The following is an 18,361-nucleotide window of genomic DNA, read 5'->3' as shown; positions in this document are numbered from 1 at the left end:
GGAACAAAACATACAAAAAATCAAATAAACAACACAAGATTCACACATGCTTAATAAAGGGTTGCTCTGACATTTCTGCATAAAATGTCATATTTGTCAAAGCCTCCACTTTATATAAAGAAACTTCAAGTTTCATGTCACCCTTGCTCCCTTGCAGTTCACGTTTCTGACATTTCTGACAGCAGCGGACCAATATCACCTGTTTTTGTCTCACTTAAATGATAATATGTGTTACCTAATTTTAGGGCAAATATTATTTGATAACCATGCATGGTAATACATCAATAAATATCAGGTCATTATTAGGAACAAGAACGTTATAATGCTTACAATAACAAATTAATTCAGCCAACTAATTGAATCTTATTCATTTTTTGATGAAGCAAAATGCTGTGTCATATCTTCCCATATTTTAGATGTAATAACATAAAATAGTGTGCTTTTGTGGTATTTTTAGTTAAGCCTCAGGAATTGAAAGTTGGCTAAGTCACTGTGGCTTAATGGATAATTATGATGTCTGCCTAGAGACTTTGAGGTGTCGTGTTCAATCCTCAAAGTGGGAGCGTACTTCAAGTTACCCTAAACACACCAAGAACTGGTCCTAGAAAAGGAACATGAGTAATGCAATCAAGCTTAAGTTGTTATCAACAAAAGCTTGCTTAAGCTGTTGACTATAGAATCTACTGATTTAAAATAATCAAAATAATTTTATGTGTCAAATCACTATTGATTGCAATGATTATCTATAATTTTTTTGAAGTACAACATACTTGTTTGTAATTGAAATATTTCATTCAAACAGGTATCTCACAGGGTATTAACTTTCTTTTGCCACCTATTTTTGTTAAAAATTCTGTTGCCTATCAAACACTTAGCGAATTTGTATCCACAAACACAATTCTTTTGTTACTGAAAAAGAACAATTTTGTAGCAATTCATCAATCACAATCAGCACTGCATGCACCAAGTATGAAGCTGTTTTATAGTAACCAATTGAATTGAAAAAAAGTAATGTAATATCATCAATATTTATCCCACTTTTACAGCAAATTCGTTTGATTAAAGCCCCGTTAATTAAATTTCTGCTTTAAACCCCGGCACAAAGTGACGTTATTTTTTCGACATAATGACGTCATAAATCCAGCGAAATTATCGAGTTAAATAAAAAGGTTTACTGAATAAAAAGTGGGATATGGAGCACGAAAACGAAAAAGCAATCGCCAAGGCTTATGCTTTTTGTTGCTAAGCCTTGCATGATAAACCTGATCTATAATAAAAACTTACCTATTATTCTCTATTTCTATCTTTATAAATTCCAATTACATATGAAAAAACATAAATTTATTGGTGATACAATAATAATTGTAAATATGTTTACATAATTTCAAGTACTTAACTATTTAAAAACAAAGGGGTGATGCACCATAGCCGTTCTGTTGCTGTGGTGTGCACATTCAATTGCATTTATTAAAACATCTACAATTAGCTTTTCTGAAATGATTAAGAATAAAATATAACCAGTTTATGTCAACATATTCTAAGAATAATTATTGCTTAAAAACGGAAGACCCGCTTGTTTGTTTTAACACACAATAGAGAAAGTAAACAGTCCTTTTTAGCTCATCTATTTTTGAAAAAAAACTATGAGCTATTGTCATCACCTTGGCGTCAACGTCCGGTTAAGTTTTGCGTTTAGGTCCACTTTTATCATAAAGTATCAATGCTCTTGCATTCAAACTTGGTACACTTACTTACTATCATGAGTGGACTGGGCAGGCAAAGTTAGATAACTCTGGCTTGCATTTTGACAGAATTATGTTCCCTTTTTATACTTAAAAAATTGAAAATTTTGGTTAAGTTTTGTGTTAAATTGGTCCATTTTATTCCTTAAGTATCAAAGCTATTGCTTTCATACTTGCAACACTACAAACTATCATAAGGGGACTGTGCAGGCAAAGTTATGTAACTCTGACTGGCATTTTGACAGAATGATGTGCCCTTTTATACTTAGAAAATTGAAAATTTGGTTAGTTTTGTGTTTAGGTCCACTTTTTACCTAAAGTATCAAAGCTATTGCTTTCATACTTGCAACACTTACTAACTATAGTAAGGGGACTGTGCAGGCAAAGTTATGTAACTCTAACTGGCATTTTGATGGAATGATGGGCCCTTTATACTTGAAAATTTGGTTAAGTTTTGTGTTTTGGTCCACTTTACCCACTTACCAAGTATCATAGATATTGCTTTCATACTTGGAACACTCGCAAACTATCATAAGGGGACAGTAAAGGACAAGTTGCTTAACTCTGGTTGTCATTTTTACGGAATTATGGCCCTTTTTTGACTAAGAAACTTTGAATATATGGTTACATTTTGCATTTAGATCCACTTTACTTCTAAAGTATTAAGGCTATTGCTTTCAAACTTCAAATACTTTCATGCTATCATGAGGGTACTGTACCTGGCAAGTTGAATTTTACCTTGACCTTTGAATGACCTTGACTCTCAAGGTCAAATTATTAAATTTTGCTAAAATTGCCATAACTTCTTTATTTATGATAAGATTTGATTGATACTTTGACAAAACAACTCTTACCTGACCATCCCCCACGCCCCCTACCCTCGAATCCCCCCTCAGTCCCCCCCATTTTTTTTTAAGTTCACTTAATTAATGACCACCACACCCTCACACTAAAACCCCCCACCCCACCCCCCCCCCCCCCCAAAAAAAAAATGATTTTTATTCCCCCGGTAGGGTGGCATATAGCAGTTGAACTGTACATCAGTATGTCAGTGTGTCAGTATGTCAATCAGTCTGTCCCAAAAAAACTTTAACGTTGGCCATAATTTTTTCACTATTGAAAATAGCAACTTGATGTTTGGCATGCATGTGTATCTCATGGAGCTGCACATTTTGAGTGGTGAAAGGTCAAGGTCAAGGTCATCCTTCAAGGTCAAATGTCAAATTTATGGCGTCTGTCTGTCCGAAAACTTTAACATTGGCCATAACTTTTTCAATATTGAAGATAGCAACTTGATATTTGGAATGCATGTGTATCTCATGGAGCTGAACATTTTGAGTTGTGAAAGGTGAAGGTCAAGGTCATCCTTCAAGGTCAAATGTCAAATATATGGCGTCTGTCCGTCCGAAAACTTTAACATTGGCCATAACTTTTTGATATTGAAGATAGCAACTTGATATTGGCATGCATGTGTATCTCATGAAGCTGCACATTTTGAGTGGTGGAAGTTCAATTTAAGGTCATCCTTCAAGGTAAAAAAATATATATAAAAATTTCAAAGCGGCATTCTCATGAAGCTGCACATTTTGAGTGGTGGAAGTACAAGGTCAAGGTCATCCTTCAAGGTCAAGGTCATCCTTCAAAGTCAAAGGTAAAAAAAAATAATCAAAGCGGAGTTCTCATTAAGCTGCACATTTTGAGTGGTGGAAGTTCAAGGTTAAGGTCATTCTTCAAGATCATGGTCATCCTTCAAGGTCAAAGGTCAAACAAAATAATTTCAAAGCGGCGTTATCATGAAGCTGCACATTTTGAGTGGTGGAAGTTCAAGGTCAAGGTCATCCTTCAAGGTAAAAACAAACAAAAATAATTTCAAAGTGGCGTTTTCATGAAGCTGCACATTTTGAGTGGTGGAAGTTCAAGGTCAAGGTCATTCTTCAAGGTCATCCTTCAAGGTCAAAGTTACAAAATAAATAAATTCAAAGCAGTGTTATCATGAAGCTGCACAATTTGAGTGCTGGAAGTTCAAGGTCAAGGTCATCCTTCAAGGTCAAGGTCATCCTTTAAGGTCAAAGGTAAAAAAATAAATAATTCAAAGCGGCGTTCTCATAAAGCTGCGCATTTTGAGTGGTGGAAGTTCAAGGTCATGGTCATCCTTCAAGGTCAAAGGTAAAAAATATATATATAAATTCAAAGTGGCGCAATAGGGGGCATTGTGTTTCTGACGAACACGTCTCTTGTTTTTTTCAAATATGGTTAAAAAACACAAATATTAATTTTATTATTTTATTTTTGAAATACCGTCCAACCATCCCACCCTAGAATCCCCCCCCCCCCCCCAAAAAAATAAATAAATATTTTTTTGCATTTTTTTTTTGCATTTTTGGAAGAAAATGTAATAAATGACCACACCCCCACACTATACACCCCTCTCCACTCCACCCTCCCTCCTTTGTGATTGAAATTGAGATAGGTCCCTACACCTTTAAAAAGACAAATAGATGAGCGGTCTGCACCCGCAAGGCGGTGCACTTGTTATGAACCATGCAGTCTACCACTGTTATTATAAATATTGCAATTATCAGTTTGAGCCCTGCTTGCATTAGAAAACATAACATTAACAAGCTTACAATGGAGTGCTAACAATATCACTTATATTTAGTTTAATTAGCAATATAAGGGGATCAGTACCAAATTGGACCAGTTGCAATCTTTAATATTCTTGGCGATCATACAAAATCAAGAAAAACCATCTTTTTTATATTTTTAGTTTCATCATTACAATAATAATATAGTGTAAGAAAACATTGCTTAGATCTAACATTAACTTATTTGATTATAGTATTTTTGTTTGCCTTTTGATTGAAATGGGCCATGCTCTGTGAAAAAAGGGTTAAATGCATGTGTGTTAAGTATCATCCCAGATAAGCCTGTGTAGTATGCACAGGCTAATCAGGGACGACTCTTTCCGTTGTTAGGATATTTTTCGTTTCAAGAAAGTCTCTTCTTCGCAAAATTAAGTTTAGGCAGAAAGTGTCGTCCCTAATTAGCCTGTTCAGACTGCACAGGCTTATCTGGGACGACACTTATCGCACATGCATTAAAACCCCTATTCACAGAGTCCGGCTCAAATAGATAAATCTACAAAGTAATGAATAAAGAAGTGAGATTATTAGGGCCAAAGCACCCTGTAAAGTGACCTATTTGTCTGATAACCAGTCCTTGCTGCTGCACATGTAGTGTCATATTTTAGAAATCCTATTCTTCTGTCTGGTGGAGTCTTATGGTTATATTATCATTTGTCTTAAAGGTTAGTCTTGTCTGCAGAGATCTGCAAACATTTAATGTGAAAGATGTCTTGGTGATCTTTTGTAACAAAAGCTTCAGTTATTTTGAAGAAAAAAAATCAGCAAATTGATGCCAGCATAAAAACATATTTTTTCATGACAACATGTACCTTGCAGAAAAACAACAACACAAGTATGGTTGGGAGGTTTGTTATTTGCTTCATTCTTTTACCCAATTTCAGTTAACCTTGCCCCTCAACTAATTGATTAAATCTGTGTTAACTTAGATCTCATCTTACTGACACGCTGAAGAATGAGGGCAATCCCAAAAGTGGATTGTGTTCTGGTAAACAAGATGACATGGCAGCCAATGTGGCGTGTGTTTGGTATTGATGTTAGACGTTTGATCTTGTTACTGAAGATTCACCCTCTTAATCATGCTTGAAGTTCATGAAATTTAGCCATGTGTTATTTGAATGGACAGAAAAAAAATACTGGCAGATGATTAAGATGAAATATATAAATAATTATGTATTTTGTGATGAATCTAGCCGGGATTATAAGGTTTGAAAATCTGTAATTTTACTTTGTGATTGTAATGTATGAACTAATATTTCTTGCCAGATATGTGATGTTGTTAAGACAAATCAAGACAGAAGCAGGTTCCAGCCCCATTAAAATATTTGTGTTTGATTCTATTGAATGTGTTTCTGTTTCCAGCTCACAGTGATCAATATAAGTGGGTCAACATAGATTATTTGTGTCTATTACAGATGTGCTTTTCATGCCTGTAAAAGAACTTAAACCTTATTTCCTTTCACCGGTGGCATGAAAAAGGGGTCTTAAGTCATATATTGCAGTGAGCATAAATCCAATAGTGCAGTCTAGTTGGGAGCTTCCGCTATTATGTTAGGCAATATTTTGGGGGTCACATTGGTGGATAGGATAGCTGTAGAATGTTCATTTCCCAGACTGGTCTGGAGCTTCACTGGGAGCATATGGTATAAGACCCATTTTTGCATTACACTGGTTATATTTCACTCTCATTCCCTTTGAATCTAATGTAAGAACTCCAATTAACAGGTGACAGTGAAGCAGACAAGATAGGATGGGTCAAGACGTGGTAACCTTCCCATTTACCCCATGTTTTTAATGTATGCACTTCTATTTTCAGGTGACGGTGAAGCAGTGAAGGCCAGTGCAGATGTGACACACCTTGGTCTGTTCCTAGACAGGAGGGCAGCATATGCTTGCTTAGATGTCGAAGGTACAAGTTCATAGGACATTTAGATCATTAAACATAAAAAAATATAAATGCATATTTATAAGCTTGTTGGTGTTGAAAGTCAGAGACTTCTTGGTGGTCACTATATTTGCCATTTAGTCGAGCAAAGTCGGGTAATTTCGACACCTTAAGAGTAAAATTTGATTTAGTCCTGATGTGTCGAAATTACCCTTCAAGTGACCAAACTTAATGAAAAACACGGTTTTGACTTGTTGATATTTGCTAACAAACGTTATTATTGTTGCCGGCATAACTCAAAAGTTCAAGCGATTTAACTAAATGCGGCGGAGTGTAATTTCGACAGTAAGAGGCTAATTTCAACAGTTAGCAGCTAATTTCGACAGTTGTCTTTGTATTAATTTTCAACAACTGTTTTTATCAGTTATTTACATTGTATCTCTCAATAAATAGAATTTCACGATCTCTTTAATGTCTAGTGTTAATTAGGTTGCGGTAGTTTAGTGGATGCGGTGTCCGCCTAGCGATCAGGAGAGTGTCTCAATAAGTCGTAGGCTTTCCATGCAATGGAGCTTAAATAAAAAGGATTATACTAAACTAGTGTTAATTGCAAATCAGAGAATTATAAATTAATTGCATTTTAAGTTCGTATTTTGCTCCCACTTGACTCAATATACAGTGCAGACACTGTGTACTTAAACAAACGCCACTCGCCGCGGTGTTCATCTTACTGTTAGCTTACCAATATGAACCCCGCGATGGGTGTTTAGATCAAATGTCCCGGGGGCTGTTTGCCATAGACTAACGCTAAAAATAATTGAACATAAACGTATTGAATTGATCCCTTTCATTTAAAAGTGATAATGAATAAATAAAGTCTATTTTTATGTACATGGTGGTCGAACGGATGTGATAAATATTTAAAATATATTGGCGACAATAAAACGCTTCCGATACATATGTGTCAACTATATCTATCGCATACATGCTACTTCTCCCATCTTTATCCATTACTCGATAACCCCATATATGCCCGATTTCCATTTTTAAAGCAAATTATGTGAGGGTAAAAGAGACGATAAGAGTGCTAAAGAATGTCATAAACATAAACGTTTGCAATTTTTTGAAAGTATCAAATGAATTTCGGCATATGATTCTATTTAAAGATTTGATGAAATAAGCGCCCAAACAAGACATTTGTATTCCAACATTCGAAAGTCACCTTACACGTTTGCACGCGCCGGGTACATCTATTTTCGGTAAGCAACTTCTAGATGAAATAAATGAATTTCTTTGTCCTGATAAAAAGCGCGCGAAAATTGGCATGGGTGTATTTATTTGTAAATAAAAATTTCGTAGCGGGTACAACATTGAGATCATTTGATTTCCATTAAAAGTTTCGTTGTGAATTTCAACTAAAGTTGAAATATCTCGTGAAGAATCAGCGGTGATCACAGGTGATCCAATTAACGATATAGTTAAGTAAAAAAAATACAATGTCATTAATCAATAACCTTCACAATCTTTAAATAGCTCTAATTTGATATAATCTGCTTGACAAAATATAGAGAGAGCTAAATATAATATTCAATAAGCTGCGTCAACCATTTAAAGAGTACAGTAATTCTATTTAACGAATCTATCTTTCCATATGCGCTGGGAATGCTTTAAAACATTTGGAGTGTCGGAATTACCCACCATCGTATAAAATCTGAGGATAATTTCGACACCCCACAAATCATAGTTTAAAAAACGCTTGGCGCAATTCAAGCACAAATACAATGCCAAGTGAAACAAATTTTATACTAGAACTTGTACAAATACCCGAAATACAGCGAAATCATAAAGGGTCGTAATTGACAATAAGCTCATAATGCTATAAAGATTCGCTTAATTAGTAATACAATGTACGTATTTTTAATGACTCGCTTACATGCAAACAGCGAGACGTTTGATATAGAGAGATGTAATATCTGTTGATGTCACAACACCAACTACGTCACATTTTATAAGGAAATCATGCAGGATGATGATGATGAAAGACAAGTCTGATAAATATTGTGAAAAGTGTCGAAATTAGATGACTGTCGGAATTACCCGACATTGCGCTAGTGCAATAAAATGCTTTAATAGCTGTATTCAAACTTTGAAACTGAAGACCAAATAACATAAATGTAGCAAAGTTCTGGTATCAATTTTAACTTTTATGCCAATATGAGAAACCTCTGTTAATGTGTTTTTAGAAAAGAATCTTGCATAAGGACATCTGTTGTTGTTTACTTTCATGTTCACATTATCCCATCTCTTGCCCTGACATTTAATAAGTGCAAATATGAATGAAACATTGTGTATGCATGAACCTGTCAAAAGACTTTTAGTAAGCATTAATATGTATTCTTCTCATGAGCCGTATTTAGATATTAGCACAAGTTTCAGAAACTAAAACCAGAAACACTATTTTCAGAAAAATATTAACAGGAAAGTCATGTTAAATGCAGCAAGATTTTCTGGATTATTAATTTTGTCTGAGCTAGTTTTAGAATACAATTACCTGCCATGTCGGCATGAATACTTACTACTAAGAAGAGACATTGAGTTTTTGTTTCTGGTTGATAACTTTAATAACGTTTGTCTTGTATTGTGCTCAAATATTGTTAGCCCGGCTGTTTTCGGAGAAAACCTGAGCTATTGTCATAGCCAGCTCGCCATCGGCCGTAGGCGTCGTGCTGAAACCTTAACATTGGCCATAACTTTTTAAATATTGAAGAAAGCAACTTGATATTTGGCATGCATGTGTATCTTATGGAGCTGCACATTTTGAGTGGTAAAATTTCAAGGTGAACATCATCCTTCAAGGTCTAGGGTCGAAAGAAACATCAAGGGAAGTAATAAGCTTTAAATGGACATAGTTATCTGACCTGCCCACGTATATATTTTTGTTAAATAAATCAAAGCGGCACAGTTATTATAGGCCGCATTGTGTTTCTGACAAACACATTGTGGTAAAAGGTCAACGGCAAGGTCATTTTATTTTTTTTTGCTTTTTTTTTTCCGCATTTTTGGAAGATAATGTAATAAATGTCCACTCCCCCACACTATACACCCCTCTTCACTCCACCCCTCCCCCCTTTGTGATTGAAAATGAGAGTCCCTTCACCTTTTAAAAGAAAATAGATGAGCGGTCTGCACCCGCAAGGCGGTGCTCTTGTTTTAAATGATATACTTATCATTTCTTTCATGTACTTAGTTGTCAATAGTATTGTTCATTACATACCTGTGGACTTATGTCCATAGATACATGATGAACTCTGGCTATGATCTCTTTGATAAACCACTGGCCTTGGTTGTCAGCAGGGATCATATTTTTGTCGGTTTTGTCGGTTCTGGACAGATTGAGGTCATGAAAGACCGATTGAAAATCCCAAACAGTCGGTCTGATTCTGTTTGCTCATGAAATCGATTACACAGTGCACACCCTAATTACATTCTTATCTCGATTATGTGTGATAAACCATTCGCTGCAGTTTCTAAACCGGTCAGGACCAGATTTTTGCACGTCAACCGACTAGTATCAGAGTATGGCCCCAAGCAGCTAAGATTCGCGCGGCTGTGTATTAGTCACGGGTGAATAACCCCGTGTCAATATCAATCGATAATTTCACTGGCTTATACCTAGCACAATCGGTCCGTAAGGTGTACTCGTCCAGAACACAGAGTGTATACTAGAGTCCGTGTCCAGGATAAAATCGTTGACAGTTACTTAGGAGATACAAACCTCGATGTTATCCTCGTGGAAATTGTGCATTTCATGCATGATACAGTAAACTGTCATATAAACAAAAAAGAAAATCGGATATTCTGCAATAATTGTGGGCGGACCTTATACACTGAAAGCACGCGCTGTAATTAAACAAAATATGCCGATACATTTTCCACCAGCGTAATAATTCGGCAATAAATAAATAAAAGTCGCGGATCTGATCGACAGAACAGCTGAAAGTTATTTTTATGGGCGGAACTTCACATAAAATAGTACACAAGAAAAATAATTTACATTGTATAAATCTTCAGTAAAAATCGTGTTAGAATTGAAATAATTCGTGTTCTTTATTGTTTGTTGTTGAATAACCCACGACCGAAAGTTTAGATGCGTGGTTTCAAATCATATAATCCCTACGCATCATTACTATCGGCCGTGGGTTATTCGACTACAAACTATAACGAACATGAATTATTTCTTAAATATTTGGTTTTGTTATTGTCAGTAACAAACCTTCGCACAGACATTTGTTGGGTTCAATGCATGTTTGTAAGCTATTATCAAGTTGACAACGATTTAAAACATCGGTAGATTTGCGCAGACTAATAATATTGACAACGATGAAAACAGTCAGATAAAACAGCACACGAAACAACCAATGTCAATGAAATAGCAAATGATAAAACAAAATGAGAAAACTAGTATGTTCCGTTTAAAGATAATGCCTAAGGGAATTTAACTTGTACATTTATTACACCATCTTCATTAATAGCAAAATCAATGGCATATATTTTGACGTAATTTGTCATGATTTCGAATATAAATTTTCGGACACTTTTCCCCATTTAAATCCGGACCGATTGATGTTGCGGGAAAATATGATCCCTGGTTGTCAGTGATGTCTGACTTGGTCAAATGATAAATAGACGAACACATCTATTGTTGGGTCACTAGGTCAAAGGTCACTGTGACCTCTAAACAAAACACACAAAAAATTCTGACAAGCTTTCGCAGCCGAGCGTGGCATCCGTTATGCGGTGCTCTTGTTGCCTTTGCGTGTTTATATTTAAATCAATTCTTAATATATGTGTATGTTTATTAATAAATATATAGTTACATATTTCACCATTTAATCCGTATGTTATTGTACACTTGATGAGCGTGTCCTGTAGGTTATCTATGTATGTTAGGTGAAGAAATGCATTAAGATCAGGATATATGCTAGCATTTTCAGTATCATCCCGGATTATGCTGTGCGGTTCACAAATGCTTAGACAGGAATGCCTTTATGGAATTAATCCTTGGAAGGAATTATACTAATCTGAAAAAAAATTCTGTACACGGACAGAAAGTGTTGTCCCAGATGAGCTTGTGTTGACTGCATAGACTAATCTGGAACAACATGTTACAGACATGCAATAAGCCGGCTTTCTTTTAAGATCTTTCTTTAGGACTTGCATGGCTTTCATCATGTATAGATAACAAGCAAAAACTATCGAATGATCAGGGGGGGGGGTATATTGATTTTGGCCTGTCTGTCTGTTATTTTATGTGTGTGTTATTAGCTCACCTGATTGCTCAGGTGAGCTTTTCTGACCGGTCTTTGTCCGTCGTCTGTCCATCTAGAGGCCACATTTATTGTCCGATCTTCATGAAACATGGTCAGAAGCTTTGTCCCAATGAAATCTCGGTTGAGTTCGAAACTGGGTTGTGCCGGGTGAAAAAACTAGGTCGCTAGGTCAAAAAAAAGAAAAAACTTTTAAACACTGTAGAAGTCACAATTCATGCCTAATCTTCATGTAACTTTGTCAAAATGTTTGTCTTAATGATATGTTGGTTGAGTTCAAAAGTGGTTCCGGTCCGTTGAAAAACATGGCCGCCAGTGGTTGGGGCATATTTCCTTTTTTCGCTATAGAGAAACCTTGTAAACACACTATAAGTCACAATTTTTGCCCAATCATCATGAAAGTTGGTCAAAACATTGATTTTATTGATATCTTGGATGAGCTCGAAAATGGTCCAGATCTATGAAAAAACATGGCCGCAAATGGGCGGGGCATTTTTCTCTATATGTATATAGTGAAAACATGTGAACACTCTAGAATTCATATTTTTGGCCCAATTTTCATGAAATTTGGTCAGAACATTTGTTTTCTTGATATGAGAGTTGAGTTTGAAAATGGTTCCGGTCAGTTGAATAACATGGCTGCCGGGGGGGGGGGGCAGTTTTCCTTATTTTGCTAAAGAGAAACCTTGTAAACACTCTAGAAGTCACAATTTTTGCCCAATCATCATAAAAGTTGGTCAAAACATTGGTTTTATTGATATCCGAGACGAGTTTGAAAATGGTTCAGATCCATGAAAAATCATGGTCGCCAGTGGGCGGGGCATTTTTCTCTATATGTATATAGTGAAAACATGTGAACACTCTATCTAGAAGTCACATTTTTTATGAGAGTTCAGTTTGAAAATGGTTCCAGTCAGATGATAACATGGCTGCCGGGGGGGGCAGTTTTCTCATATTTATATAGTAAAAAAAGCTTGTGAACACTCTAGAAGTCACATTTTTTGCCAATCATCATGAAACTTGGTGAAAAGATTGGTTTTATATGTATCACATAATTAATGCCATAATTATTGCCCTTAGATTGTCCAAATTTTCATTATATTATACAAAATCCTTGTAAACACTAAAGGTCACAATTATGTTTCAGAGCTCTTGTTTATGTAGTTTGGTAGGTTTACGTAGAGTTCTCTTCATCTGGAGGGCAAATTTTAGACTGGTTATAACCCAGTGCCCGGTTTCTGTGGTGACAAGTATTTTAGACTGGTTATAACCTAGTGGGTTTCTGTCGTGATAAGTATTTTCGCATGTTTATGGCTATGTGGAAAACTATTGAGCAAAGACCAACAAGTCTCAAACTGTTAACATCTTAACACCAATTTAATCATTCATGTGGGAACTTTAGTGTATTCATTGATCACTGGTGTCAAAGATATTTATACATTAAGAAATCTGTAGAAGGATCATTTGGCCTTCAAAATACAGTTGAACCTGCCCAAATGACCACCTTTTAATAGCGGTCCCTGTCCATAATGAAACGACCACATTGATTTCCTCCTGAATGATTTCACTTTATATTTTAACAGCAAATAACACCCACACGCAAAACAGTGACGGCTATGTAACATTCTTCAAGGTCAATTGTGATAGCTATCAACAACCACTTCAATCATAACAATCAAAGATTTCATAACTGTCAATAAAACAATTGCTGCCATGATGTTGTGAAAGTCACGAGATAAACATCTTACCAGTGCAAGCGTCAGTTGCTATGGAGATATTGGCAAGTGGCAGTTGAACTACTGAACTAGATAGCAGTTTTTTTTTAATTTAACACACATGGCTAATTGGTAGCTGCTTGCTTTTTTATGCATTTAACAGTTTTTGGAAAGTGTATTAAGTTGCCTATTATATCAGTGGCTCGCTATTAATGTACTAATTACTGAAATTATCATAGGAAACTTTGGGGCTTACATCAACTTACCAAGGAAATTTACAGTTTCGTAACAATTACCATGCCCATTTATATTCTCTCCTGTCATAAATTTCTACGTGATAAGACGCGCATAGATTATAGATAAGTATATTGTCAGTTAAAGTTAATGTAATATGATAAATTCTTGACATTGAGAGAATGTAATAAGTTGATAAGTATATTAGGCAAAGGACACAGTTGTCAAAGAGTGGAAAGTGACATTATACATGCGTCACATCTGGGTCTGCGCTGTTTGCCAAGGCCTTTTTTCTAGATGCTAGGCATAAATGGATTCAATTAATTTTGTTACTGACACCTTAGTCATATTCAACTGACACTGTTGTACTTGATACTGGGGTGCTGCAATTTGACTCTGGTACTTTGCTGTTATTCTATCCAAGCCATCAGGGACCACCCTTGTGCAGTTGATTATTTCTTTTGATATATGTCTACAGTTGAGCTTGCTGTATCTGCTATCAAAATGTAATGAGGATACACTAGTATGCAGTGATACATCAGCCATCGTCATCTGAAATGTACACCGTTTAGTGGAAACTAAAGCCAGCTAAAACAAGGGCCATATTTCTTAAGGTAACTAAGGCAATACTGGTAAAGCATCATTATTACCTTATGCAAAGCCAATGTGTCTCCATCAGCATTAATTGGGCTTCATATTGAAGCAATTTGCTGTACAAATATATTTTTTTTGACTAAAGTTGTTATGCTGAAGTGCTGTGCCATTAAGGTAATCAATTGAGGTTGTGTAATATTACACATCCTAGACATTGATTGTTGTTTCTTAATACAAAGTTTAGGCTCCAAGTTATTGATTTTAGGGCAAATTGTTATTTAAGATATTTGTTGTCTGTAGTTCATTGTGAATGGGTGGAAGATATATGATCTAAGTGTTGTTTACTCACTGCAAGAGATCACTGAGGGTCATGTTTTAACTCTTTGCATGCTGGGAAATTTGTCGTCTGCTAAAATGTTGTCTGCTGAATTTCTGAAATAAGCATTTTCTTCTATTTTTTTCAAAGAATACAATTAAAGTAGCAAACAGTTTGGATCCTGATGAGACACCAGTACGTTCTGTGGCATCTCATCTGGATCTTAACTGTTTGCAAAGGCCTTCAAAATTTCGGTTCCAGTACTGAAAGAGTTAACAAGATATTGGTCTCACCACCATGAAATCTACAATTGTACGTGATTTTTCTGGACAAGTAAATTCTGTTGAGATCATATGGTAGAGATTACTTATTTATAAATTAACCCTCCATTTATAAATTGGGCCAGCTTTGTTTCGATGGGTTTATCCAAAATTGTTGAGATCTGGATTCAAATAAATTTCCAGAATAGGGTAGCTTTTGGAAAATCCCATTGACCAGCTGATAGAAAACAAAGCTGACCCATTTATAATCCTATAAAAAAATGTAAATTGATATTATTTTGATGAAACTGGCATTGGTTGGTAAAATGAACCAGGGTTGTTTGTACCGAAGAATTTATGTATAGCGTTGTTTTTTCCAAAGTCTTATGCAATTTTGGATAAATACTGTAAAGGAACTTTATACTTAGATACCATATATAAAGACTTATTTGACTGTATATAGAGGCGGGGCTCAACGTCAAAGTCACGGATAAAAATAAAGAGCAAACACTGATACATTTTTTCCTAATAACTAAAAAAACAACACAATTCAAATAATTTGGTTTCAAAGGAATTTCCTTGTTTTGTGTAAGAAAAATAACTTAGAGCTTGTAAAAGCACAAATAAATGAAATGCTTTTGTGGTAATATTTATATTATTGCATTATTGAAATTTGTTTAGATTATAAGGATATTTGATGTCAGTGTAATACTGTTTTCCAATATCTCTTAGGGAAAGTTTCTGTTTGGGGACAGAAATCTAATGCTATTCTGAACATCTTAATGAATAGCCAAACCATATGTTGCTTGATATTTGATTTTTTACTGACAAGTCATGCTCCTCTCAAATGGGTCATGTGATAACAAAGCAAAATGCAAAGGACATTAACGGCAATTGAATGAATATTACAAAGAAAAGCATTAAACCTTTCTCACTCAGAAGCAAAGTGAAAATGGCTATGCTATTTGCAAACAGCATAAAACCAGAATAGCCTGCGAGTAACTGGCAGTCTGTTGTTCAGGTTTTATGTAATGTTTGCTGCTCATCAGTATCTATGGGTTGGAAATGGAGCCTTAAAAACTTGAATGTGGGAAGAAAGGTCTTTAATTAATTTAAACTTTCTAAGGGACTACAAATGTGTCAAAATACGTCTCTTATACCCACGTCACACCAGACTAGCGTTCTTACTGCGTCCATACCGCGACATAGGTCGCAGTGAGGATGCCATAGAAGCCCGAGGGATGCAGTAAGGACACAGTGAGGATGCCGAAAATTGCTCAGGACAAGAGCCCACTGCGACCACTTTGAACATGGTCGCCGCTCAAACCCACAGAAAATAATCTTGACTGCAATGCGACTGTATGGCGACCTTATTGCAACATAAGTACGTCCTTTGTATTTCTATTGCGTCCTCAGAACGACTATGGTCGCAATAAGAATGCAGTAAGAAAGCCAAGGACGCCGCTCAGACGCCGTATGGTTGGCTTTGGTCGATGTAAGGACGCAGTACGAACGCGGTAAGGTCGCCAGGGACGTATGTAGGACGCCGTGAGGAAGCGCAGAACACCATAAACCAGGACGCTGGTATGACGTGAAGGCTGAAAACAGCATTTTTACCGAAAAAGTCATTGGCGTTCTTACCACGACAATCAGAAATTTTCAGAAACACAGTCTTAGGTTGCTGTAAGGACGCCAGTCTGGTGTGACGGGGCTATTAAGTAGTAAAGGGTGAATATAGCCTCGATCTGGAAACAACAGGCACAAGGTAAACGTCCCCGTTCAGTTAGGGATGATACTTTATGCTTCTATGAAATGTTTAATTAAAATGAAGTCTCTTGTAAACAGAAATCCAGTCTAGGCTGAACATTCCTGTTCCTGATTATCCTCTGCTGAGAGCACAGGCTGTTCTGGGACGATACTTTACGCACGTATATTAAGACCAGTTTTCCCAGCGCAAGGCATAGAATTCTTTGAATCAGATCAAATGTGTACATAGGTGTTCTCTATTTTAGTTAAATATAGCACTCTAAACTCTGATGTTATAGTCATACATAAAATTTTGAGTTGCTTCCCTTACTTAGTCAATTTAAGCTGTTACTATTACTTCAGATAACTAACTCTATAGAATTTGAGACACTTGGTTCATTTGCAGATTGTGTAGAATGAGCATGTTTGGTTCAATTATTTACATAAACAATCACTGTAATAAAAGTCATATGATGTGATGTTATTTATTCTCCTAAAGAGAACATTTGAAGAGAAACATTTGTTTCTAAAGCAACAAGTATGTCATGTGCACTCTCATTTTATAGCAATTTTAATGTTTATATTAACATTATTTCGCTCATTAAGTCAACATTTGTGATTACCATATTCAAATTATGGTTAATTTCACAAAGTGCCTGGAAAAAAATGAAGTTATTGCATGATTGTTTCATTGTGAAATATTTTTATGCCCTCGGATTGAAAGATCGGGGGTATATTGTTTTTGGCCTGTCTGTCTGTCTGTCTGTCTGCCTGTCTGTCTGTCTGTCTGTCTGTCTGTCTGTCTGTCTGTCTGTCTGTCTGTCTGTCTGTCTGTCTGTCTGTCTGTCTGTCTGTCTGTCTGTCTGTCTGTCTGTCTGTCTGTCTGTCTGTCTGTCTGTCTGTCTGTCTGTCTGTCATTGTGTCAGTCATTGTATGTGTGTGTCACAAAACTTTAACCTTGGTTAAACTTTTATAACTTTTGCAATATTGAGCATAGCAACTTCATATTTGGCATACATGTGAATCTCATGGAGCTGCTCATTTTGAGTGGTGAAAAATAAAGGTCAAGGTCATTCTTCAAGGTCAAAGGTCAAATATCTTTTCTTTTTTTTCCTAAAACTTTAACCTTCGTTAAAGTTTGGTCATAACTTTTTTAATATTGAACATAGCAACTTGATATTTGGCATTCATGTGTATCTCATAGAGCTGCACATTTTGAGTGGTGAAAGGTCAAGGTCATCATTCAAGGTCAAAGGTAAAAAAAAAATCAAAGCGGCACAATAGGGGGCATTGTGTTTCTGACAAAGACATCTCTTGTTTTAATTGTGAAGCAAATCCATTATTAGGCCAAAAATCTTTGTTTAAAAATGGATGCTCTAAAGATCAATGCAATTTTGGCTAAAGCTCATTCACAGACCCCTAATTTGAAATTGAAACGGAAAAAATAATAATGTGTGTTATCATTTTCAATATTATTTTGAATTAAAAAGCACATATATTTTACAGTTTTTTTTATTGGATTGGGATTGTATGTTTGTATTAATTTTTGAAAGAAAAGCAAGTATATTATTTAAGCTGGTAAGTGCCATTTGCCCTTGTAATATCATGTTTATTACATAATTATGTCCATTTGTTGCAGCATGACTAATAATAACTCCCATTGATTATTCTAGCTGATCATAGTGTTAGAAAAACAAAGTTGACATAAAAACAACAGGCATGCTACCTTGATAGTATTTACCTTGATAATATTTACTTCATTGTGTTGGACTGTATTATTGGACTACTATTAGAGTCATTCTACCCACAATAAGTCTTTTGTCTCCCAATTACTTACGCTGCATGCAGAACCAATGTAATAGTCACTGAACCAAACCTCGGTTCACCTGGCTGAGCGCTC

The 18,361-nt window shown here is 35.7% G+C and overlaps 1 protein-coding gene across 1 annotated transcript in view; it reads left to right on the top strand.

Moving 5' to 3' along the window:
* Nucleotides 1-18,361, top strand: part of LOC127871572 (gem-associated protein 5-like) — a 202,335-nt gene that overhangs the window by 46,427 nt on the left and 137,547 nt on the right. The window contains exon 18 of the mRNA XM_052414633.1: nt 6,201-6,293. Coding sequence (XP_052270593.1) covers nt 6,201-6,293 — 93 coding nt within the window. The remainder of the gene's footprint in view (nt 1-6,200; nt 6,294-18,361) is intronic.

Source organism: Dreissena polymorpha, chromosome 3 (genome assembly GCF_020536995.1).
Source record: "Dreissena polymorpha isolate Duluth1 chromosome 3, UMN_Dpol_1.0, whole genome shotgun sequence".
In the NCBI taxonomy this organism is placed as follows: domain Eukaryota; kingdom Metazoa; phylum Mollusca; class Bivalvia; order Myida; family Dreissenidae; genus Dreissena; species Dreissena polymorpha.
Note: the sequence above shows the minus strand (reverse complement) of the source record. Positions and strands in the feature narration are given on the sequence as shown.